This window comes from Orbicella franksi, chromosome 1 (genome assembly GCF_964199315.1).
Source record: "Orbicella franksi chromosome 1, jaOrbFran1.1, whole genome shotgun sequence".
NCBI lineage: Eukaryota > Metazoa > Cnidaria > Anthozoa > Scleractinia > Merulinidae > Orbicella > Orbicella franksi.
Window position 1 is genome coordinate 13,929,509 of NC_138145.1, and position 26,826 is coordinate 13,956,334.

The 26,826-nt window shown below is 40.8% G+C and overlaps 2 protein-coding genes across 2 annotated transcripts; both read left to right on the plus strand.

Annotated features, from left to right (window-relative positions):
- Positions 1-13,060: 13,060 nt before the first annotated feature.
- LOC145477912 (TNF receptor-associated factor 2-like) lies at positions 13,061-25,702 on the plus strand. Its single transcript, XM_081455792.1, has 7 exons — positions 13,061-13,206; positions 14,633-14,690; positions 15,061-15,165; positions 16,170-16,334; positions 17,339-17,416; positions 17,537-17,626; positions 24,644-25,702. The coding sequence occupies exons 1-7, from the start codon at positions 13,061-13,063 to the stop codon at positions 25,700-25,702; spliced, it is 1,701 nt and encodes a 566-aa protein (XP_081311918.1).
- Positions 18,450-21,327, plus strand: LOC145488326 (uncharacterized). The gene is made up of 3 exons (XM_081467169.1): positions 18,450-19,470; positions 19,521-20,097; positions 20,263-21,327. Exons 1-3 carry the CDS (start codon positions 18,596-18,598, stop codon positions 21,325-21,327), a joined length of 2,517 nt encoding a protein of 838 aa, XP_081323295.1. The 5' UTR covers positions 18,450-18,595.
- Positions 25,703-26,826: the final 1,124 nt, after the last annotated feature.

A 26,826-nucleotide genomic window follows, 5' to 3' on the forward strand; every position in this document is an offset into this window, starting at 1 on the left:
AGTCAGCACTCTACGGTGAGGCGAAAAAGAGTGAACCGCGAAAGCGTCGGAAGTGGTCGGATGTGTCTTTTCGTTGAGGGCGATCAACATCACAACAAAAATCCCCCTCAGTTTAGACCTATTGCTCCCAAGAATAACACGACTGCACTACAGCGCCTTCCACCATGTCAAAAAGTTGGAACCGTTTATAAATGCGGGCTTAGGGTTGGTGTTTCAGAAAATATATCTAAAATATATTTCCAGTGTTGCCCTAGAAGGAAAACGGTGTGTAACTGGTTTTGTTTCCTGGTGAATAATTGTAAGCATATTTTGTTGCTTTGACATCAATGGAAGGAACTATGGAAAGGCCAATAAGTGATTTCAACTTTTCTTTGCTGGCCCCAGTCTCCAAATGGGGAAGAGGAACTGGTGGTGGTGGTGGTGGTGATGATGATGATGATGATGATGAGTGGATAATGTTTCAGCTATGCACTGATGCAAAAAGTTAGGAAGTGTTCCTTTTGCAGTCAGGTATAATTATATGATTTTGGTGAAATTAGGGTTTTAAAAACCTGGGGCCTCAGCAAGGCATCAATTTCTAAACAAATCTGTCACTGCATAAAACCATACACATTAAATTCTCAAATCTGATATATGTGCAACTAAAAACAGACATTTAGATATTCTGTTTGTGTTTACCGCCTTGCAACTAATTAGTGAGAGACTTGCAATCAATCCCCCAAAATGAAGAGAACTTTTTTCACCAACATTTAGGGTAGAAAAATATATCAGTTTCTTCAATCTTCATATAAAAAATTTGAAGCAATTTGAGTTTTACTAAGTAAATGACTTGATTTTTTTATTTCATAGGTACTTAAGGTCATTCCCCAGTATTGCATTGCGCATCCTTACTGCGCATAATTTCGCGCGTGATTAGCGCGCGCGCATTAAACAATGGCGGCTTTTTGTTTACAGCTGAACCTCGCTATAGAGGTAAATCGTCATTTTCTCGCAAACGAGTATGGTGACCTATCATTTTTTTTCTTTTGTTTTGAATTGAGTAATAAATTTCTCTGTGTAAAATAAATATGGACCAATTCTCAGTGTAGAACAAAAGGCAATCGTCGGAAACGTGAATTTAGCAAGCAATCGTGATTACAATCATGGTACTATTATAAGGATTTATTGGGTATAAACAAGGTGCTGTTGCTCCTAAACGAACATGGGGACCCCTCATTTTTATTTCAGAATTTAAGTTCCTATGATATAAACAATCAATCGGCAAAGTTTCACAAAATTCTCAGTGCAGGTTCTAATTCAGTGGAGTGACCTTAAAAAAACAGTAACTGAGGAAACTTAAACAATAATAGTCTTATGGATAAAGTTTGAAAGTTTATGGGGGATTAGAAAATATACAATGTGTTCATCACTTACAAAATAGGGGCTAAGTAATGAAATGTTCACTTTTCAAGCACAAGTGGTCAACCTATAATTTCTCCTTACTGTGGCAGTAATACATTTTCAAGTAGATAGGCCAAGTTAAGAAAATCATCAACCAAGGGATACTGTTTTGAGGTCAAATTTTCCAATTATATTGTCAATATACAATGTCCACAATGACAGTATGTAAATTGGAGTAAATCACTGTAGGTGGCATCCTTCTCTCATAACTTGTGGTTTTGCTATGTACAGAAGAAGCAGCACAGATTTTGTCATCACCAGTGTGTGGTCGTGTTGAACATGTGTAGAAAATGTTCTGCCCATTAGGGTTCACTGCAATGATTTCTGGATCCACCATTCCAAGGGAACTTTGTATAACATGTATAACATAATAACAACCATAATATGTTTAACATTTTGTTTGCTCAGTTAATAGGGACTTTAAGCAAATCGCTACGGCTGGCGCTGATACGGCTGCCAGAAGTAAATTTTCCCCAGAATGTGACACTGCGCATGTACGTCGGTTGCATCCAGCCGTAGCGTGAAATCTGACTACTCCCTGAAAAATTACATTTAAAAATATTCAGACAATTCGCATAGATATTTCGAATAATTGTCAATTATAAGTTGCAAGTATTAAAAGTTGCTTTTATGGATTGAAAGTTTTATCTATTTCGATTTTACGGGTGTCTTTTTACGAGTCAGTTTTTACTTTTATGAAGTCTTTAGCCAGCAAACGCAACAACAAAGTTCCGAACGGAAAGTGCGAAGTCAGAAAGCTTCACTTAATTATAAATGGGTGAACGCCATAAAGATCGCGTGCCTGAAACATAATGACTCAGTTGGATATAAGCGTCCTCCAAACGTATGTTTGAGCTATTCAAATGCGTGTTGTCGTCCCTCTGTTGGGAGCGCTAAAGTCAGCTCAAAAGTTCATATAAATAACACCAAAACAATTCCTCTAGAGGAGGATGCTAATTTAACAAGCGATACAGTCGTCCATTTTAAACTTGCCCACAGTGTTCCGTAGCGCGCTTTTGGTTTGAATGTATTCAGGAAGACGTTTGATTCAGACCTTCTTGCAACCCGAAGGACGATACCATTGCTTGAAGTCATTATCGCCCTCTTAACCATCGGTCGAGTCTTCTTTGTTCCTTGCCATCTCGAACTCTTTAAAGGTGTGTTTTGGTTCTAAGTATAGCATTTTGCCGTCTAGAGGAAAACCACGACACACGACGCCATGCTTTTTTTCAAATTTTATTGTGCCGTCATATTGTGTCCAGTTGACGAAATTAGTGACATCTGAATGCCACGTTTTCGATCAGGAACTAGCATTTCACTTACGTGGAGTACCTTTCACAATATTCTAACCCCAAGAGTCCTTCGTCCCTACGGACTTCGCCCTAAAAATGGCGATTTAATTACATATTGTACATTTGCGACATTGTACCTTTCGGCAGAGTCAAAGTCATAGTATATAGAGGATATTACACGGCGATGCGAGGATATGAATTATATATTCGATAGCTAAAAACAAAATTTTACAAACGAGCGCAGCGAGTGAGAAAACCATTGTTTTTAACCCAAGAAAATATAACTCATATTTTCAAGCCACTGTGTTATTTTATTACCTTCGCAGAACGCAGTTCATAATCTTGGGTTTCCTGTGGTTTCAAGGGTGATCTCTTTTGACATTTTTTCGTCCAACGTCTGCATTTTCTGCGCCATTTTGAATGACGTCTTACGTCATTTGCGTAGACTATCGCGCAGCTCGTGGTTTTCATTGTAGTCTGAGCATCGTAAAGCAGATATCTATTTTGTTTATAGTTTATTTTATATGTTCACGAACATGACTTCGAATCGCCGTGGCTTTGGGATCAGCTATATTTCATTGGCTGTAGTTTGATGCGTTTGTTGATTAGTTCCAGCTGCGACAGCTAGCTCAGTTTTTATCCTGTCGAATATCTGGAATCGGTGGAAAAGTACTCTGAAGGCAAGATCCGGGCTAGATTGTAGAATACCGGACCACTCATTTGCATCTCGTTGAATTAAGGCTGTGCTCTAGCAGCGCCCGGTCGCCTATCAATCTCCTTGCGACGAGGAAAACATACCGAGTCGCCCGGCTGGGCCACCTCCTTTGTGAGATTTAACTTAGAGATGAGAGCAGTCTCACAATAGTTTGTCTTGTCCCTTTTTGATTTCTTGTGTTGTATTGAAGGCTCAATTTAGAATGTTTAACACCATCTGTGAAGTCAAAACATCCGTTGCTCAATAGGCGGATTCGATGCGTACGTTTAACACTGGCCTGCAGTGATATGGACAGCTGTTTCCTTGCATAGTTCGTGTAGCGTCAACAAAAAGTCTTCTTAGTTCTTGTGGTTTGTATAATGTACAGCAAAAGTCCCTTATTGAAGGATATTGTGAACTAAATTTTCAGAAGCATAAAGGGGAAAAAAGACAGTAAGGACTTACTTTTTCTACATAAATCAATCCATTTTACTAAAAAACGTGTAAATTTTGTATTTTTCTGTGGACTTTTGACAACAGTGTTACAAAAAATTACATGTAACCATTTTATCTTTGGCGTTTGTAAACAGGATAAATGCCCTAGAAACAACGCAGGACATTTTCATTTGAGGATCAATCGGTTATCTTATATTACTTAATAATGTTATTAGATAATTTTAGATAAGTAATCAATTAATTACAAGGTTGGGTGCACGAGGGGGCTCCCTAGAATATTTCCTAGAGCACAGCCTTGTTGAATTTGTATGGTTTCTTTTGTTTCTATGTGCTTCGTTCTTTAATAAGAGCGTTGAAGGATATGTTAGTAAGTGGCCCGATAATGTAAAATCGCTCCTCTGAATCAGTCGCGCGGAGGTCTAACATAAACGAGCAAGCGATTGCAAATGTTTGCTTATATTTGTGCTTCCAGCTTAGGTTAATGTACTTAAAAAATAAAATTTACAAATTAGCTTTTACGCTTAAACATTACAAGTTAATGGGAAATTATTTAGCACGATATTAGAAGGTTAATGTAACTTCTTTTGTGAATCTACGGAAGCAGGCGCCGTCACACAGCGTATCAACAAATCGTATTTTATAAAGCGGACCTCTTCACTGACTTCACTGGCATGGACTTTGACAGTATGATACATCTGTCTGTAAAACCTCGCTTGTTGATGAAAATGTTTATTTTAGCAATAGACAGAGGTTGAAAGTCAGCCAGTGAAATCGTAAGGTATATACATATTTAAGTGACGGCGTCGAACGCACTCATAATCTTTGACTACTACTAGTTTTATTATATACACAGACCATTTTCATCGACTGTTTACTCAAAAATCCGTGAAAAAATAAGTAGGAAACGATGTCATCAATATCCTCACCAGTAAGAATGTGGAAAATTCGACACCTGGATCCCGGATGTAGTTTGACATGAGCTTTAGGAGTATTTTATTTCTCAGTAAAATTTCGGTAAAACACTCGTGTCTATGCAGTCCGAATCAAAGTGGCTATGAGACACTCAACTTGGATCAAACTGGATCGTCTGTAAACAGTGGCAATTTTTGATGCCACTGAATTGAGGTTTTATACCGTGGGTTAAGTTAAAGTTAAAGCCCACTGGCATTGCTAAGAAATAGTGCAAAACGCAACGGTAAGAGATTACACGAGATGTAACACCGTTGAAGTTATCGGTGATCCCTGTCCGAGACAATTATAAAGAGAGAACCGTTTCTTATCCGACCACCAAAGCAAGTAATAATTCTCATTTTCTTTCCTATTCTTTCTTCATTTTCCTGGCTAATATAAGTTATTTTTTCTTTCTTTGTTATCTTTTTAGAGATCTTAGAAATCAAAAAACTGTATCCAGCGTAGAGTCATAATACCAGAAGGACAGCACTGCGTCTCGTCCTCTCAACAAAGTTAAGCCCTGTTCGGCGGAGTTCCTACTTGGCTGGGTGACTAAATACGGATACCCCGAGTTGTAATAACTTCTTTTTTTCTTTTCTTCCCTTTCTATGGCTGCAGAACTCGCAGCCTTGTGTAATGTATTTTCTTCTATTTATCAACTATTTGTTCATATCATTCCACCATGTCCGTATTTTATGTGTGTTTATTTCGATTAATGGCACCCGTCAATCTCGAGAGACTATGGATACGCGCTCTGGGTGTTAGTTCTGGCTCTAGTTTAGCCTCGGGTGTGACTAGTCAGACGCAAGCTCTGTAGACGTGGATCTTTGTATGTTCGGTCAGTTTGTTGTTGGATCATACTCTCTTTGTCAGTTTGGACATGGTGGTAGCTGCCTTGCCAATGCGCTTGTTTAGCTCCGAGTCAAGGGAGAGAGTGTCTGAAATGGTGGAGCATAGGTATACAAATTCACCAACGACTTCCAGTTCATAATCAGAGATTGTGATGATGGGTGGCAAATCCACATTCTGTCCCATGACTTGTGTTTTCTTCAGACTGATGGTGAGTCCAAAGTCTCGGCAGGCCTCACTGAAGCGGTTCATGAGCTGTTGGAGGTCTTCAGCCGAGTGGGTGGTGACTGCCGCGTCATTGGCAAAGAGGAAGTCGCGCAGATGTTTCTGCTAGACTTTAGACTTTGCTGTTAATCTGGAAAGGTTCAAGAGCTTCCCGTCTGACCTGGTGCGGAGGTAGATGCCTTCCGTTGCAGATCGCAAGGAGTGCTTTAGGAGAATGGCAAAGAAGATCCCGAACAGAGTCGGCGCCAGGACGCAGCCCTGTTTCACGCCACTTCGGATCTCAAAAGGGTTAGATGTCGAGTCGTCAAAGACAACGGTGCCCTTCACTGGCCCTTCATGTCCACATGGAAGGATCTGATTTAAAATACCGTATAAATAATAGCGAAACGCGTCGTTCGAATTCTCTTCAATTCTCTTGTCTGTTGATCGTCCCAAAATTTTAATCACGGCTTGAATCACTCGAAAATTCATACAGCTCATCAATTTTGTGATTTTCAATATCTTGCTTTTCTGCAATCGAGTACCTGTATTTAGCCTGCGTAGCAGTCTTTTCCGTTTCCTCTAAGCGGGAGAAAGCGAGAGCCAAGGGGAAGTCGCGCGAACGCATGGGGCGAGAGCAAAAAGTTAGGAACAGAGGGTAGGGGCCAGTAATTCTTTTGTTACCTCTGTCCCCGTGCCCTCGCGCGACTCCCGCTTACCTGAAAGGAAACGGAAAAGACTGCGACGTAGGCTAGTATTACGCGGACACTTTCGGGAAGTGACCTATTCGTGTAATTAGCTTCTATATATAAAAACGGTCGTGCGAATGTAGAGTGTAGAAGTTGAGCGATTACTTCGAGCATGTGAAGGGCATCGCGCTGACTTGTGATTATGGGACAGCTGAATTCTTTCAAATAAGTAAGTTATTTAGTGTAAGGGAGAGTTTGAGTCCGTGGAAGAGTGAGTGAATACGAGTGATGGGATGATAAGAAAGGCAACAATACTTGGATAATGCATGGCATAAGTAAATGTTTATAATATTTTTATAATATTTTTATAATATTTTTTTATACGTAATCGTTTCTTTTGCAATTTTTAGCCGATCTTCTGAAATATGAATTATCCGTTGGGACTGGATTTATCTTAGTACGTATTGCTACATGTTAAAGCAGCATCAGTAAACTTAGAATTCAGCTAGAACTCGGGAAGAGCTCATGTAAGCAGTATGCTTGAAAATTTTTGATATGCACCAGGAGCCCATCACTCCTGTATGCACATAATTTAAATTACCGGTATTTTGCGTGGTCAGTGTAGGAATGACAATATATTTCTCTTCAAATTGATAGAAAATGAAAGTATAATTTAATATTCATTTCAGTTTGGGCCGGGGAAAGCAAAATGGGTTTGCTACTACTTTTGCAAATTACTATCGAAAAGTATGATCAATTTAGTTTGAAGTATTTGTCAAGAATGTGGCTCGTGCATTGACGTCGTCTGTCTGGTTTATTCGGTCAACCGATCTCACCAGTTTATATTGTTTAATAGCCTAATTACGTGTATAGTTGACTTATGACCAGAAGAAAAATATCTTGATTCATCATAAGCTCAGCTTAAAATCGTTTCCTCGTAATTTTATTATCAGGGACAACAATTTTGTGTGTCTTGCCTGATAAAAACACGCAAGCCCCTATTCTTTAGGACTGTCATTAATGTATGAACAGCCTCAGGAAAACTTCATGACGCAGATGATATATAAGGCGCCGGATTATTTCAAGCGTATTAACTTTAATAATGTCTGTATGCGAAATAGCTCTTTCAAGCAGTCTAACTGGGCTGGGTAATTCTTTTATATATAAAGATGTCTCTTCTATAAAAGAAGCATTCGGAAAACTTGGCGATCAAGAAAAAAAGTAACGAACTATTGTGCTAGAAACATTCGTGAGTGGATCGATATTATTCTTTTGTACCGTAGTTAAATATTGATTCATTCACGGAGACTGATCTTAATTCACGACGCCGGGATTTATATCCATCCAACATTGCACACCATGTAGATGTTGCCACATGACTCGTTTTTTAATAATAAAAAGCCTAAGCTTATATACGGGGCCTTTAATATATGTCCTTTAGATCAGGAGAAAATTTTATATTTTAGCCATAGAAAACATACTATATACCAAATTTTCCATTGTAGTGACAATGATTGGGAAAATGTGTGTTGACCTTTTGCGGTGGAAATTTGGCGACGTTTGCAGGCTACCAGACTGACCCTGGTATACGTCATATAAAACGGTAAAACGTCAAACCTCTTTTCTGCCGTGTCGGTGTCGCCAGACCTTACCTCCAGTTTTGGCGCTGTTATTTTTTGCCTTATGTTTTTCGCTTCAGGCTGGACGATCCCGAAGAAAAAGTAAAGGGCACTCGCAGTTCATCATCACTCACTCACTCACTCACTCATCCTCGTCGTCCTGGATAGGACGCAAGAGGCTCAGTCAAGGTGGCCAAACACAGTTTTCAAGTGCCTATGTCCAATTCACCATTACCTTTAAACTATTTATGCTTTGGCGCCCGTTTTTTTGTAAGAGTCAAAGTTAACCACAGAAGGGTTTATACTCGCATTTTGGCTAAGTTGTGTGCCGTTGCCATGGCAACGGGGCTGGTTAAAAACAAGACTTAAAAAATGGCTTTTATTTATTAAAAAAAAAAATCCAGTCGTTAAATTTTTTTCATCATTTGCCCACTACGAATTGACATTAAATCCCCTCTGTCAACACTGTTCCAAAAAATTTTTTGACAGACGATTTTCGTAATTCGCCTCAAATCGTTTTCACTGCATGTTCTGTATTATTAACAATTCCCTATATCAAAATTTAAAGTTTTTGTGATAGATCATTGACGTGGTTTCTGAACTATTTTTGGGCCAAATTTCTTGAAATTCTAACGACTGGATCGTCAGAAATCGGCAACTGAGTTTCTGCAAAAGCAATCGCTCTCAATTTTTCGAACAACTGCGCATGTGTCACATTTAACAGGGTTCTTTCGGTAACAAAGAAAAAGCTGAGAATTGCTTGGTTCCTTGCACCGTTACCTTTTCTAACATATCTTTGTAATAAAAGACTAAAGCCATCAATACACTGCGTTCAATTATAGAGAAAAATAGCACAGATAGTGCGGGTGTTGAGTAAATAAAGTGATCGCTCTATTGACGGCATGTTACGTTTGTTTTTTGCAATCCTTGTGCGCGCGCTGAATTGCATCAGTAAAAGCGCGCGCGAAAACTGTGTTCGGCCACGTCAAATGCAGCAAACAGGAAAATCCAACATATTTATCTAAAACTGACATTGTTCTTCACCCAATTGAAACACCGCAAGTTGCGAAACGTTTTCGATTTCTTTGTTCCTATCGGAAGTACGTAGTGGTTCCTGATCTCGCCCAACCACATTTAACCTAGGGAGTGGGGTATATACGAGAGGTTAGGGACTGGACAATGATTTCCTAATTGGCAGACTTCTAAACAGTCTATCTTTTTTGTTGACTTTTTTTTGTTGTCTATTTTTTTTGTTGAATTTCTCTGCTCATTCCAATCCTTTTCGAGCGTCGTGTTACACTACGCACAGCGACTTTTTTCATACATATGAATAGTGATTATTTTGCAATAAAGAACTTTGAGGTTGTTTTCACTGGTCGCTGACTTATTGCCTCATTCTTTCAGCCTTCAATATTGACTTCCTCTTTTTAGAGAAAACATATAGGCGTTCGAACAGAGCTCGTAAATTGGTGTATCATATCATTTGTGCATATGTTTCTATATACTGCACTTTTGAATCTAACAATTTGATGGTTGACTCGCAAGTCGTAGGGCATAATTACACGAAGAATTATCTATAGAAAGGACTGCTACGGCGGAAAATTTCTCGTGCATAATCGTCTTAATGTTGATGATACAATGATTTTATCGCTGATTGTAATTGATTTTTTAAAGCTATTAAACTCCAACTCAGGGGGAATTTCTTGGTCAACGCAACTCAGGCTAGAGCATTACACTTGCCAGAAACTGAATCTATCTTAGTTTCACCCGCTTCGTAGCAGTTGTGTCTTGTTGAGTACGTGCTTACAGAATTTTGTTTAGCTGCCAAACATACGAGTGGCTCGGTGGATTCACCAATGATTTACTAACTATCTTCAAGAGGTCAATGATAATATCGTGTGGCTTGTACAAAAATTGCAAGAGAAGCAACTTGATGTAGAATTCGAAAAGCTGTGTAAATTTATTTAGAGATTATCAGAGGTGTAGTGAGCTTCTACCACCTTATAAACTTGCCACAAGTTGACCTTTACTTAATCCTTCGCTTAATCATTTCCCTCGAGCGTACGCAAGAGGGCAGTCTTCGCGCAAGCGGAAGGCCGGGGAAGTATTATAAGAAAGAAATTTTAGAAAGTCTAACCACTTGTTGTGTATAGTTTAGGAGAGAGACAGCATATTATCCACCTGTGGTGCCTTTAGAACCTCTCTTAAAAGAATGGTAGCCATGTACTGCAGTGTTACTTCTCATAGTATCAAGGAAACTGTTCTAGCCTCACTGTAGTCTCACTGAAAGTGCTTTGGCATGCGTGTTGACATCAAGTGATTGCATCGAGTCGTAAACTATGCTTCCCCCACTTCTTGGGAAGCCATTCCAAAGTTCCGTGGCTGACAGTTACCCCCCTGCATACCCACGATAGACGCTTGAATACTTCAAATCCTTGAGCTGTAGGAAGAACAAACTTATCTCTCTTTTCAATGCAAGTAGTGATGTTAGCTTCTCCGGATTAAAGCATATTTGCTGTACTGCAAGTGTAGTAGAACGTGACTTAGGATCCATAGGCTGTCTAGATCTATCAGATGGTATGGTTTCACTGGAATCTCACGCGACTGACTCGAGAACAAGTGAGAAAGTTAGGCATGATTCAGAGGGTTAAAAAGCTAGCTCGAAGAATTTCCTTCATTTAAGAACGTCAGAAAATGATAAGATGGGAAACGCTGGAGTCCAACCTTAATAACTTGTTTTGTGGCAAAATTGACAATGTCAAATGCTTTTCAAATGAACGTATAGAGGATACAGTAATAATGTGAGACATCATGCAAAAGGTCTGTCTGTGTGGATCACACCCAAATATAACTCTAGGTGTTTCCAAAGTAGGAGCCAACAATTGAAGCCAACAATTAATTCAAAGCGTGAACAACTCTTTGCAGATATTAGTCTTTCTAGCCCAACTTATAATGTCTTTTAGTGACAAATTAGTGATAAATGACCATCTTGGCAGGGGTTCCCCCTAACTTAAAGGGAATAAAATATTTTGACGTACCTTTTTTGCCACAGTCATTCACTTACCAAACCCAACATTTGTGCCAAGTTTGAGCGAAATCGGTGATTTGAGCTGTATCACCTCTAGCCTGCTTCTGCGTGGTTTTCTCATGGACACGCTCTTAAGCAATCAGGAACGTTAGCGAGGAAGTGTACGAAAACCGTAACCTTCCGACCTCCGAATCCCGCGTCTTTTACGGACTTCCAAAAGTTCATAAAATGGGGCTTGTACCAAAGGACGAACACTATATTATCCCAGCGGAGGAGTGCAAGGGCATCCCTCTCAGACCAATTAACAGTGGTACTGGCACCCCAACGTGTCAACTTTCCAGATGGCTAAATGTGTTAAGACCACTACAGGGAGTGCCAGTATACTGTGAAAAACTCCACTGAGAATGCTGAGCCAAAGAATTGATGAGGACGAGGAGCTTGTATCGTTTGACTGTTGTTTCCCTTTTCACTTCCATCCCGATTCTGCTAGCTATAGAAGTAGTAAAAGAAATCCTCGATGAACCTGACTCTAGGAGGAAAACCGCCAATCTCACAGAGCAAGTCGTTTGTACTTCACAATAACTGCTTTCCCTACAAAGGGGTACATTATCATCAGATTTTTGATTGTGCTACGCGTTCCCCAGTTAGCGTTGTGATTGCTGACCATGATGATGAAGATATGGGAATATCTGAAAAAAACGGATGTGGATATTTTCCATCAGCATCTCAACACCATTAACCCTAACATGACTTACATCCAATTCACCATTGAGCGCGCGAGTCCAAAACGGTAGCAGTCAAAGCATAGCTTTTCTGGACACGCGGGTAACAGCACTTTCCGATGGCTCTCTGGAAGTCGATGTCTACAGAAAAAGGACCCACACGAATAAGTACCTTGACTTTAATTCACAACCCCCTCCAACACAAAGAAGTAGTGGTGAGAACGCTACTTAACAGAGCCAACGTTTTTCCATCGACAACTCAACTTGAAAAGCGCGGAGGAAGCTCGTGTGACCAACGATCTTAGAACCAACGGGTATCCAGACAGTCTTTTGCGAGAATGTCTCGCAGAGAAGCCTCGAGCTAAAAGAGAGCAAGAAAGACCTGTGAGTTTTGCGTGCTCAGAAGTTTCAACATTCGCACGGCGTTCAAACCATGCCGAACGCTAGGCCAAATCTTTAAGAAACCAAAAGATGGGCCACAGGACCATCAGTAAACAGGTATTGTTTACAATTTCAAATGTAACGACTGCCCGTATACATACATAGGTGAAAAGTAAGCGCTCATGGAGCTCACTTGGAGCCGAACACGGTCTCGACCGCGCTTGCAACGGAGAATCAGCGATAAAACAACAAGCGCAAAGAAGAGACGCCACGATCCTCGAACGATGAATTACAAGCTATACCAAGAGACTATTTTAAGAGTCGTGAAACTAAAGGATGGACGCCAACGCGGTAAATTAAAGAAAAGTCTTTCCGCGCGCTTATACTCCTTTGTTTCCAATTTTCATTCTGCACGTGTGTTCAAGCACGTAAAACGCGAGCTACGTTATAACGAACATGCATTTTTCACTCTGATGAAGGTGGACAGATACCACCGAAAATTCAGTGAACAAAAAACCAACAGATCGTATATATTTCAGTCAGAAAATCAGTTTCTACCGATCGCAACAATCAAAGTAAATGGTCAAAGCTTGTTTGTAAAATATTTGTTGTCTTCTGTTTTGCATTTTGTAGGTAACCCGGTCATCGTTTGAGAAGCTGAAACTGACCTGTGGTCACTACACCTGACACAGTGTTTCCATAAAGAGTTGTTGAACCTTTCCCCTTGCCACTGAGATGCCAGGATATCGATTGACGCCCTCAGACAAAGAGGACAAAGGACAAAAATACCTCTGTAACTCCTGCTTGCTTCTTCTCAGGGATGCAATTCAGACCAAATGTGGTCACTTTTACTGCCAGTCTTGTCTTGAAAACTTACGGTTGTAAGTATTAAACTTCACTAAAGGCTGTAACCCACTCATTTTGAAAGCTTGTTCAGGGTTCTCATTAATTTAGGAAGTAGAGTTCCTTGAGTGCCGAAGGCACAAACCTCTAGGGAGGTCTGGGGGATATGCTCCCCCAGAAAATTTTAAATTTGAGAGACTCTGAAATGCGATTTTACGCGTTCTCTTGGAGATATTTCCTTTTCCAAAATCAAAAGGTCAAAACGCCACGAATATTAAGGGTTAGAAAGACTTGTTCAATTTTTATCTTACAGCACTAGCGTAATTGAAGACGTACACCACACCCTAACTCCCTGCCCTCTCGCTAGCCAAAGCCTTCATTGTCCTGAAGCAAAGACAGTCAAGATTCTGTCTCGTTCCAAAAAACCTATGATTTCCCTAAATTATTCTTTACAACTTACACACTAATATTTCACGAAAGGTAGGCGGCTTGGAAATCGAAGTGGCCTGTTTTATAGCCGGCGGCCGGCACTTAATGAGAATCCTGCTTGTTATACAATTGTTGTATTTTTGTTCTACTCCTTGGAAGTATCTGTCGATCCCTGTAACGAGTAATAAGTATGCTGAGCCTGCGAAAACTACAGTGATTACTTTTACAATTTGCTAAAACGAAGAGGATGAAGTTATACTAAATAGTTCAAATTTCCAAGATGTACCGACGCCAGTGAATTTGCCGTGCGTAAGCGAAACTACTCGCAGACGGAACGACCGTAATTCACTTACTTTGACCTTCTTCAAATGACGACTCACTAGCTACTGGCGAGTACTTTGCCTTTCGAAGCTGATATACACGAAGAATAAAATTGGTTTATACTTATTGACTTTCCCAGACAAATAAGTTATGATACGTTCTTTTCCGACATTTGATAATCTGGCAGTCCCTACAAGTGTTGAGAATTGATTGGCGAACGTATTAATTGGCTCACATGGTCAGATTTTGTCAGTGTTTGAGTAACGCCATCTTGAATATACTCGGTCGAATAGACCATATTCGTATTCACAGTGTTGGACTAGAATTAGCTGGCAATGGAGGCTCATGCGGGGAATATCAGTATATCAGTGAGAACAAATCAACCAATCAGATTTCAAGGCCTTTTTAAAGTAGCCAATCAAATTGCAGAAAGCCAGTGCGATTATATTCACGAATCGCACTATTGTTTGCTCCAAATCGCATCCTTTTCAGTTTTGCTTGCGTAATGAGATGTAAAAGCGTTTCCAAGTCGTTATCAATAAATTAAAAATGCGAATGAAACTATTCAGTTATATAAATCCAAGAACATCATAGATTATCATGGTATAAAGTTCTCATCTGTATGCTTCATGAATCAGATTGATCGCGCCTTATTTATTTTAATTAACACCACTATTAGTTGCTCACTAATCAAATGTATTTCAATATGTTTAGAAATGGAACTACAAATATGACCTGTTTACAAGATCAAACAGAACTTTTTCCACACGAGGTACAATATATGTAAAGTACATTAAGACTGTGATAAATTGTCAAGAAAGACTTTCGATTGTGAGTCAGTAGTATTAGTCTGTTCTTAGGTGGGCACAAATTCAAATTAAGTTATATTTAGTTACTATGAAAATTTAAAAAAAGTCCAATCGATCTGGTGAAAAATGCTACGCGTGTTTTTGGAGATGTGTATTGTCAAGGGTCTTAATAGGGTAGTAATGGGAAACATTGTGTAAACAATGGACTTCCGTTGTCATTTTTCGTTTGAAACACTCCCAACTCTGCTGACCATAAATTACTGATTTGGAGAAAGTTGTGGTTATTTCATGACATACATTTTGATTTTTTGATTTAATTTTCTTTCTTATTAGGTTTTTCCGGACAATTTCATGCGACGTGAAGTACAGGCATTAGTTGTCCACTGCACATTCATGGTTGATGGATGCAAATGGAAAGGAGAAGTCAGACATTTGGAGGTATACACACGCGGACATCTTAATTTACCCTTAGCTTGTTATCACTACTACATGTCAGAATATTTCTTTTTTAAAGTGGTCTTTTAAATGTATTTAACTCAGTTTACAGGTACATTTAAATACTTCACTTGGAATGGTATATTTTGTAGAATAATAGTTATAATATTGAATACCGTACGTCCTCTACTTAGGAAGCCCCTTCTCTGAATCAAGCAGATTAAGCTCTCCCCTTTCAGGGATGAACACAAAATAACCCCGCTACCTATATACATTCCTGAACCCATCCCGGTTTCATTGTAAAATGATTTCCAGTAACAGGTTGGAAAGCATTGAGTTTCCGCCATATATTTTCTGTTTTTTTTTTTTGTCTCTGTCGCAATTTGCACATACTTTGATTGTTTATTGAATTTCTCATCAATACCACAATCAAGTCTTGGTACAAGTCATATACAAGTCATATACACTCAACGACGTCACTCGTATGTATTTAGGACTGCGTGTGGTTATGCAGTTGAATTACATGTTGCCACAAAGCACATTTTGTATTATAGCTGTTGTCTCAGTTTCTACTTTGATTTCTTTAAGTATTTCATATATTTTGCGGATGTTTTCTTTCTTATATCTGTACATGTTTTCTTTGATTAAAAGTAGATAACTTAGCCGTAAAACTGTTACTGTATGTCGCGTGTCTTGCCTTTTACTTGGTTTAATAATTATTGGGCCTTTTAACATACATTACTCCTTATTAGGCAGCAATTGGCATAGGGGAGGGTGGGATGAGTGTTGCAGAATGACCCATAAAATGGCTGTAAAGGTTTGAAGCTAAATATTTTCAGGTTTATTGAATTTTATAATATAGAAAGCAAAACATTTCTTAGCCCATCTGTTAATCACCAAATTACTTACTGCGTATATAAGAAATTGAATGTGTATATACTGGCTACTAAAACAATCCCAAGAGTTTATTAGTGCAAGCATTTAATTCTTTTTTTGTCGCAACACAGAATCACACTAACAGCTGTGAGTACCTTAAAATACCTTGTGTGCATCCTGATTGTGGCATGGAGGTGAAAAAAGCTGATCTCACTGAGCACTTAGAAAAGGAATGCGAGTATAGGCTGGAAACCTGTGGATTCTGCAAAAGGCAAATCAATCTTAACAAGATGAAGGTACGGGACTTTTGCTGTTAACTGTCCTTGACTTTGTCACTGAATTCTCGTCGAAATGTTCATATTTTCTTCTCCATAAGAAACAAAATTCAAATTCCTTATCAATCACCGTGAACTGTCGCCTTTCACTTAGATAGCTCTTTAACCAATCGAGAAGCATGCCCGTGATACCAAAATCTCTTCTTAGCGTCGTCACTAATGTAGCGTGAGAGACACTGTCAGAAGCCTTTTTGAAGTCGATAAACGCCGCTGCCACAAACTTTCCTGAGTCTAATGCTTTCCTCCACGTCTCCGTCAGGTGTATCAGCAGATATTCTGCCATTGCGGTATGCCCACTGCCTGTTTGAGGCCAGATTATTATCCTTGAAGATATGCCTTACAAGGATGTCATTGACCTCTGATTCCATGATCTTGCTTGGAATACTAAGTAAACACACAGGGCGGTAATAACCGCGGTCCGTTTCATCATCCTTTTTGAATATGGGCGTAAGTCTTGCTGTCTTCCAAGTAGAGAACACTGCTTTGCGTGCACAGCTATACCGATAGAGACCCATCAAAGGTGGAACTATAGCATTGCCCGCGAGTTTTAAAAGCTTCGAAGGAATGTTGTCAGGGCCTGAGGACTTATTGATTTTGAGGGCGTTTACTTTTTCGTGTACTGAACGCTGGGAAACGACGATTGAGAACAAAATGTTATTTTAAAGATTTTAAATTCAACGTAGTGTCCGCTTCAGCTGTGGGACATAGTGATGACAATTTTATTTATATTTGAACGTTTTATGACGTGTAAAAATTGTAAATATAGATCAGGTTCTTATAAGTTTAGTAGTTTTAAAATTTTTACTTATTATCACATTGTTATTCGGTCTTTCTTTTTTTTTTTATACACGAACCCACAAGCTTTCAGTTTTAAAGCTCATCGTGTTGAAATAAAGGCTTCCTATCCTATCCTATCAGAATACTCAGTCATGCATTGGAACTTTTACGTTCTGTTTTATTTTCAGCTGCATCATAAGCAGGAATGTCAAGCATATCCAGTTGTATGCGAAAAATGCAGCGAAGATGGCATTCCTCGAGCAAAGGTAAAATGTAAATTTTTGTTCAAATTCATTTACCCAGATTTGCTGCTTCCTCTATGTTCACAGAACTGTGTCACTCACCAGCTCTTCATTGTTGTGGCTTAATTGTTTCTTTCGTTTCAGCTATTGCATCATCAAGACCCAGTCATGGGAGACTGTGATAGTGTTCAGGGACCATGTCCATTCTCACAGATTGGCTGCTCTAAGACTGAGGTATGGGCAGAAGAATGCTCCGAAGTATATAGCTAGAGATGAAATACAGATTAGGGTGCTAAACAGAAAAATTTGGAAATCCTAATAATATAAAAAAGCACAAGTAAAACAAATGGAAGCGCCTTAAAATTGTGTCTTTGCTTTGTAGCAATATCTTTAGCACCCCATTAGTGGTACAACGTTCATTGTACCATGCTGGCGAATTAATATGTCACTGGCTTTGAATTTGGCTTGTCCAAATCAGAGAAGAGTCGCTTAATTTGGCGAAACTATGATTAGTTGTCGCAAAACTGTGCGTTTCAGCTGTTTTCCGCGCTACATTTTAGCAGTGAAGAGCATTTCTCGAGTTCCTATCGAGTTTTAGTAGAATTGTACTTATCTACTACAGTAAAAACCCGCGTGTAAGAACCTACTTTTTTCAGAGTTTGGCAAAACAGGTTCTTGTATTATGGGGTACTTATTGACAGTTTAGGTTCTAAGTAGGTTCTTAATTTCTACAGAGTAGACATTGCTGTTGATTATCAGAAAATAGTATAAAATCTGGTCTGTTCTTCATTATAAATATTTATTAATGTACCCTTGCATTTGAACCAAGACCAAGATTACATAGAAATGATACATTCTGTGGATTGTAGCAATAATTGTTTCATAATAACAGTTCAAATTTAACATATTGTCATAGTTTGTATGCGGTTTTTCTACATGCGTGCATGCGCATCAGTGTCATGCATGTTGCTCGCTCGCTCGAATAAAAGTTGTTGCATTGATTACTTTGAATCGTCTTGAATCTCTACCATCCTGACCCGAAAACACAACATGGCGTCAGAAGTGGGATCTTTTCCGTGAGTACACAACTTTAACTGTGATTTCCACCGCGAGTTTGGGCACCAGGCCGGTGCATATCCACGTCTTTGATCGACATTCGAAACAACAAACGTGGTGGAGCTAGCCGGATTACCAATTCCCCACATGGACTGGTCCTCATCGGACGCACCGCAAGCTCTCAGAAAATTCAAAAATCTCTGCCTGCTGTACTTCTCCGCCCCGTTAAAGGAAAAGAGCGAGCCAGAACAGATAAGTTTCCCGCTCATTTGGGCAGGCGATGAAGGCCGAGAACTAGCCTCCACGTGGACGCTGACAGCTGACGAAAAGAAGAAACTCAACACGTACTGGGAAAAATTTGAAGACTATGTGGCACCGAGAAGTAATTTCAGACTCGCCCGATACAAACTTCGCACCATCAAGCAAGACCCGAGCGAAGCAGTCGATTCCTTCCTAAAGAAAGTACGTATCTTAGTGAAAGAATGTAAGTACACAAGTCCTGACGAACATATCATTGACGCCCTAATCTTTGGATCATACAACCCGCGTGTGCAGTCAAAACTTCTTGAACATGATGAAACCTTGACACTTGACAAAGCATTAAACATTGCGAGAACCCAAGAAGCTACAAGTAACCAGTTGCAGGACATCAGAGGCAGTCAAACTACAACGGTCAATGCCCTGAGGCAGGGTCCACACACGGGACAGCCCCCAATACAGGGAGCGCAGGCTAAAGATGACAAATGTGGAAATTGTGGAAATTTTCATGATCTAGCTCGGAGATCATTGTGCCCAGCATATGGAACAAAGTGTGAAGCCTGTGGCAGATACAACCACTGGATAGCTGTGTGCCGCTCTCGCCAAAGAGTAAAACAGCAAGACCATGGGCAACCCAGAGACCACTGGCAAAAGAAAAAGGAGAACATTCATGCACTTAACACAGCTGAGCAAAGTGCTGAAACTCCACCACCAGAGAACACACCACACATGCTGGACATTCCACAACACAACACTCCACAACTGTACTTTCACTCCTTGTACATAAACAGTGTCTCTGAGAACGACACACAAGCTTTACTACAGCTACAATGATTACTGTCTTTGGGGGTCACACCATACCACACTATGGCATCTGTGAGCTCACCTTGTCACACCATGGCCACTCTAAATCGTATGCCTTCCATGTAGTGAGCACTGTAGGCCCAACAATCTTGGGCCTCCCGACCTGTCGTGATATGAAGCTTGTCACCCTCAACTATGGTATCACCACCACACAGACCCAGGAAGCACCTATGCCAAACCCACTGGGCTGCCCAGATGCAAAGTCAGAGCTTCTTTGCCAGTATCGGGATTGCTTCCAGGGAATTGGATGCTTCCAGGGGGAGTTTCATATCACCCTAGACCCCACAGTTCCCCCAGTCATCCACCCACCACGACGAGTACCCGAAGCACTACGTGAGCCTCTTAAGAGAGAAGTTGATGCACTTGTTGAACAAGGCATCATAGCAAAAGTAGATGAGCCCACCGACTGGGTGAACTCACTAGTTTGCGTGACCAAGGCCAATGGTACGCTTCGATTGTGCTTAGACCCAAAAGACCTCAATCGTGCCATCAAGCGCCCACATCACTGCACCCCAACATTGGACGATGTACTTCCAAAGCTAAACGGAGCCAAATACTTCACTATCGTAGATGCCCGAAGCGGATATTGGAACATTAAACTTGATCATGCCAGTTCTTTGTACACAACATTCAACTCACCTCATGACAGATATAGGTTTTTGCGGCTTCCCTTCGGTCTGATCTGTGCCCAGGACATCTTTCAGAAGAAAGTTGATGAAACTTTTGGAGATCTCCCTGGTGTAACTGGCATCGCTGATGACATCGTCATCTATGGATGCGACCTCGCTGACCATGATACAAACCTGAAAGTAGTTATGGAACGTGCTCGTGAAACCGGTCTCCGTTTCAATGCAGACAAATGCAAGATAAGATGTACAGAAATACCATTCTTTGGCCACATCATCAGCTCAAACGGCCTCAGACCAGACCCACAGAAGGTGGAAGCAATTAGCAACATGGACCCCTCCACGAGTCTTGCTGACCCACAAACCTTTCTTGGCATGACACAGTTCCTTAGCCCTTACCTGCCCAACCTGGCAGCACACTCAGCCACCCTTCGGGACCTCACCAAGAGAAGCAGTGAGTTCCAGTGGCAACCCCAGCACCAGCTAGCTGTAGATAAGATTAAGAAAGCCATCGCATCAGCCGATTCGTTACAGTACTTTGGCAGTACAAAACCAGTGACCATTCAAGTTGACGCATCCTCGCGTGGCCTTGGTGCAACCCTGCTCCAAGACAAGGGCCCCATCGAGTATAGAAGCAAGCTCTTGACAGAGACAGAATCATGCCATTCAAACATCGAGAGAGAAATGCTAGTCGTGGTACATGGTCTTGAGAAGTTCCACTACTATGTATGTGGAAGAGGCGTCACTGTTGAGACAGACCACAAGCCGTTAGAGGCGATTTTCAAGAAACACCTTGCAACAGCTCCTCCACGCATCGCAAGGATGATGCTTAGGATCCAGAAATGCGATGTAAACATCAAGTATGTCCAAGGAAAGAACGTCCCACTGGCTGATGCACTGTTCAGGATCAGCCCCTGCCCTGGTGATACAATTGAAGGGCTGGACGTATCTGTCCATGAACTGCAGCTCCACCTGAATGCAAGCCCAACAAGGATTGCTCAGATTAAAGAAGAAACTGCCAAGGAGAGGTACTCCTCTCACTTCGTTCAACTATCACCTAAGGATGGCCCGACACAAGATCAGATTGCCCAGCACACCTTCATGCATTCTGGAATTATCGTGACGAATTAACCGTCGCAGATGGAGTAATCCTGAAGGGTACACGCATTCTCATTCCGAAGAGCCTACAGGCAGACGTATTCCAGCAGTTACACTATGCACATCAAGGAGCAGAAAAATGCAAACTCCGTGCTAAGGGTTCAGTGTTCTGGGTCAACATAAACCGCGACATAGAAGAGATGGTCAAATCCTGCGCTCCATGTCAACACAATCAAAATATGAACTTAAAGGAGCCCCTCATGCCTCATGACATCCTACAGAAACCATAGCACACACTTTTGGAACAACTCACCCTATTTGTTGTTATCTGACTATTACAGCAAGTTCCCTCTGGTGCGAAAGTTGAACAACATCCGGTCAGACACAACAATAGCACACCTGAAATCCAGTTTTGAAGAACATGGGATCCCAAATAAACTTGTTACTGGCAATGACACTCAGTTCACCTCTGCATTATTCCAAGAATTCTGCAGCACTTATGGTTTCACCCACGTGACAACAAGTCCGTACTATCCACAAGCCAACGGTTTCATCGAGAGAACCGTACAGACTGTAAAGAACCTCCTCCAGAAATGCAAAGAATCTGGTGCAGATCCTCATCTTGCCATGTTATGCCTTCGCAGCACCCCACTTGACCACAACATCGCATCACCAGCAGAGCTCTTAAACTCAAGAGTATACCAAGCAAACCTCCCTTCTGTATCCAAACCAGGCCTGTCCTTATCTGCAGATGGAGACGTAAACACCAAGCTCCAAGCACGGCAAGATCAGCATAAATCACAGTATGACAGGTCTTCCAAGCCCCTTCCTGCCATACACCCTGATGACCCAGTACGTGTACTTAGCCCACGCAATCACAAATGGGAACCTGGTGTTGTCAAGTGTAGCACACAGGCCCCCCGTTCATATATGGTCACCATGGCAAATGGCAGTACCCTCCGGCGAAACCGCAGTCATCTTCGGCCAACAGGAGAGAAAATTTGTATCCAGAGCAACAACCCCAGTGGTGAACCATCGACACCCCTGAATGAAGTCTATAGCACCACGCCCAGCACCTTACCAAGTGAGAGTTTCCCTACGTGTGAACAGACCACACCGGCATCTGCCAGTGCACCACAGTTGAGAGGGCCAACTCCAGAACCCCCACTCCGCAGATCCTCAAGGCTTGTCAAGCCCCCTGACAGATTGGACTTATAAACTGAACAAAACTCATTGCTAATTTTTGTTTGTTTGTTGTTGTTGTTGTTGTTGTTGTTACTGTTACCATATCTCCGTCAGAAGGAGGGGGATGTCACAGTTTGCATGCGGTTTTTCTACATGCGCGCATGCGCATCAGTGTCATGCATGTTGCTCGCTCGCTCGAATAAAAGTTGTTGCCTTGATTACTTTGAATCGTCTTGAATCTCTACCATCCTGACCCGAAAACAACACATACATTGTGCATTTTGAGTTTCATTTAACAATTCAATTTTCTAAACTCTCGATTACCTTTTTGGTTTTTGGTAAAAAAATATATAAATTAAATAGTTAAACCCCACATATAAGAACCTGTTGGAATTTGTTTGGCTAAACAGGTTCTTATATTTTGGGGTATTAAAAAAGCACATTTCTGCCTGAAGGTTCTTAAATCCCTAGGTTCTTACACGCGGGTTTTTACTGTAATTTAAAAACTACAATCTTATTGCATGAGCTTTCGTACGCTATGAGCCAATAAGGCTGGTTTTCACTTGCGCGTAAGCATGAGCCCGACATACACAGGCAGAGTAAAATGTTGATAATTTTGTTAGGAAAATTTTTAATAAAAGATGCTAATTAATAATATCTCACTGCGTCTGCGTATGTCGGCTTATGCTTATGCGCTAGTGAAAACCAGCCTTGAGTGTGCAACGGCTATAAGCCACTAGTGTGAGAAAACTGTGGCTCCTCCACATAATGGCGACGTTTTTTCGTTTTTGCGATGTTTCCAATGAAGATTAGAAACAGTACTAGACAATTCAGTAACCAAGCAGACTAAAAGAGTGAAATTGGCCATTCTAAAACCGTGAGAGCGTGCTAACATTGATAAACAGCTGCAAGCTTCACACGACTCTTCAGTCCGCGCGTGATTTAGCTAAAGCGTGAAGATTTACAGTGCATTTACTGAAACCGGAGCCACCCAGACAATGAAAACCAATCAGATTTCAGAACTGAAACAAAAGATTCCAACAATGATTTTCAAATCCAGTCAATCAAATGTCCTATTTTCAAATCCAGCCAATCAAATGTCAGGTACAAAACAACGAACTCTCAACTTGTTCGTTGTGATGCTTACTCAACTACGAATTTATCAGGGTTGTAAAAGTAAAATCTAAAGCAAAGTATAACACAATATTTTCTAACGCGAAAGTTCTAACGGCTCGAGCTTAACAATTTATTAACAAGACACCGTAGTCAGGAGCATCTCAACGAACAAGTTGAGATTTCATTGTTTTGTAAAGGACATTTGATTGGCTGTATTTGAAAATGTTGGAATCTATTGTTTCAGTTCTGCCATCTGATTGGTTTTCATTGTCTGGGTGGCCTCGGTTTCAGTAAACGCACCGTAACACATACTTATATATGGGGAAATATTTGAAGTCTTTCGTTGAAAAAAAGTTACTCAGAATTCTGTTAAAACTCGAATTCTATGAAGTGATAATAATTCGGCCTTCTGCCTCATTAACCATCATCAGTGTCTCCTCTCAAAGAAACCTCGAGGTCACAATCCAGTTAATTAAACACGAGTGGAAGTTTGAGAGAACGATAAATGCTTCGGGAACACGAGCCGCAGTCGAATGTTTCCACAGCTTTTTGAGTTTTCCCAAACTTTCTTGAGTGTTTCTATAACTCGTAACAAACCGCACAGAAAAGTTGTTTTCTTTTTCCTTTAAAACAACTTTTCACCACGTGAAAGAGAAAGGAAACCCACTCGTTTACTTCGATTGTCGAAATTTACAAAACAAACAAACAAACAAACAAACAAAAACCTTTATTAACATCTCTGGGGTATTTAGCATTGCTGCTAATTGGGGACACACACACAAAAGAAATTATGAATGTAAAAATGATTAAGTATGTATCAAAAAGTTAATAAGTAAATGTTAAAATATTAATAAGTAAATATGAAAGTCAGGTCAGGATAAACATAAGGGACAGTTTTCACAATTATCCCCAAGCAAAGATGCTATGTCTCTTCTTCTTATAGTTGATATGAAGGAATGTATACTTTGATACTACGCGCGCTCTGATTGGCGTATGTGAGGGTGCAGAAGGGTAGATTTTCTTCTAATTATACGTTTTTATTAAACAGATCCTTGACCACAACCAAAAGAAGGAACATCTGGAGCAAGAGAACTCTTACCACACCACTCTAATCCTACAACATGCCCTGCGACTGAGCAGAGAAGTGGAAGCACTTCTCATGAGAGATCCAAGAACTGTGTCCAGAAATCCACACATCTTTACAAACTACGACAGTGTGATTGCAGATATTCTTGCTCAAGTTCAAACCCAAGCAGGTGAAACCAGGGTTCTGCGCGAAAAATGTCGAGAGCACAGCGAACGAATCACCGCTCTGGAAAGAAAAGTGGCTTCAGGGAATTTGTCAGGCGTACCATCTTGTTCCCAAGTATCTGGTGATATCAGTGGTGGATTACAAAACCCAGAGCTTACACGAAGGGTTACCAACCTTGAAAACAGGACCGCTGATCACGAGGTGTTACTCGTGGAGAATAATCGCTCAATAGAAGAAGCAAGGCGTGACGTGGGTAACGTTAAACGACAACTCGATTCCAACCAGGAGAGTGCCAGGAGGCAGGAGCGAAGGATAGAGTCTATCGAGCACACACTGGCACTTAGAAATGTTACACTGGCTGATTTAGAGGAGTATGTGAGACAACAAGAATTCTCAAGCTACGATGGTCAGTTGCTGTGGAAGATTTCTGATTATGCTCGCAGAAGAAATGACGCAGTTACCGGACAACAGGTGTCCTTCTACAGCCCGTGCTTCTTTACCAGTCGCTATGGTTACAAAATGTGTGCGCGTCTTTACTTAAATGGAGATGGCATGGGCCGAGGCACACACATCTCAATCTTCTTTGTTGTCATGCGCGGTCATTATGACGCGTTACTCCGCTGGCCATTCAGACAGAAGGTCACCTTCATGTTGCTGGATCAGGATAACGTGGAACACGTGATCGACGCCTTCAGGCCTGACCCGAGCAGCTCCTCCTTCCAGAGACCAAGAAGAGAAACCAACATCGCCAGTGGTTGCCCAATGTTTTGCTCGTTAGCTGAGCTGAACAATCACGCTTATGTGCGTGACGACACAATGTTGTTAAAAATCATAGTAGACACTTCTGACTTATAGATTTGGTGGCTTTAAAGAGAGGTGGATGCGTTTTTACACTTTGTATTTCATTCTTTGAAGCCACCTCGCAGAAAACAAATTATTTAGGTTATTGGTTAAGAGGTCTATTTCAGTTATGATCATTAAGGCCGGGTTTCCAAATTTCTAAACGCTGATAAAGATATGGTGAATGATGGCGTAGTTCAGGGCTGATCGTTACTTGTGGAGACGCAGTAGTCTAGTGACAGCTGGTGAAAGGCCGTTACCTAGCAATGTGTTGTATTTTGGGCAAAATACTTAACTCCCTGTTGCCTCTCTCGTCCCAAGAGTATATGGGTTTCAGAAAACCTGACAAAAACGCTAGGTTAGATACCAACGATGGAGTAAATGCTACTTACAGCAAATGCAGTACTTAAAGGCTGTAATTTTTAGCACCTGTCGAGTTGCAGATTATAGCTGTTTTCTCAATGTTTCTGTTCTCAAATCGAGCGGTAAATTTGTTCCTTTCAAAAGCAGTTAGTGAAGTTCCTTTTTCGTATATTGCGATCGTGCAGGTGAGAGTAGTTCTGAAAAGAACTGTTGTGGGTGACTGACGTTTCGACAACCTGAGCGGAAGTCATCTTCCATCGACAGGCAAACACTATTTACTTGACTTTGAAGATCACTTCCGCTCAGAGATTAGATTGTCGAAAGGTCAGTCACCAAAATCCTTTCTTTTTAGAGCTACCCTCTCCCGGATGATCACACTACATGAACTGCTGATACTCCTGGGTTCAAAGTATGTATGTAGTGGTTCTTATATAAGTCATATCCTCAAGCTGATAACTAAGTTAACTAGAGCTGAGCTTGTGACGTAACCGATATTATAATATCTACAGGTATAGAAAAAAGGAAAACATTCGGTCAATTCCGAGACCGCTCTTGAAACAACACTGAACATGATCCATCCGACCAAGCTCGGAAGAATAAGGACACTTACAAGTCGGCAAACAGATTTCCTGCAGGCAGGAAACACTTGGAATACTGTGCACCTGTTTTAGTGGGACTTTCATCTGGACTTTCTAACAAGCTAGAATTTACTAATCAGTTTGTTATCAGAACACTAATGAATCTGCCCAAGTCAACTCCATATGGCGATCTACTTA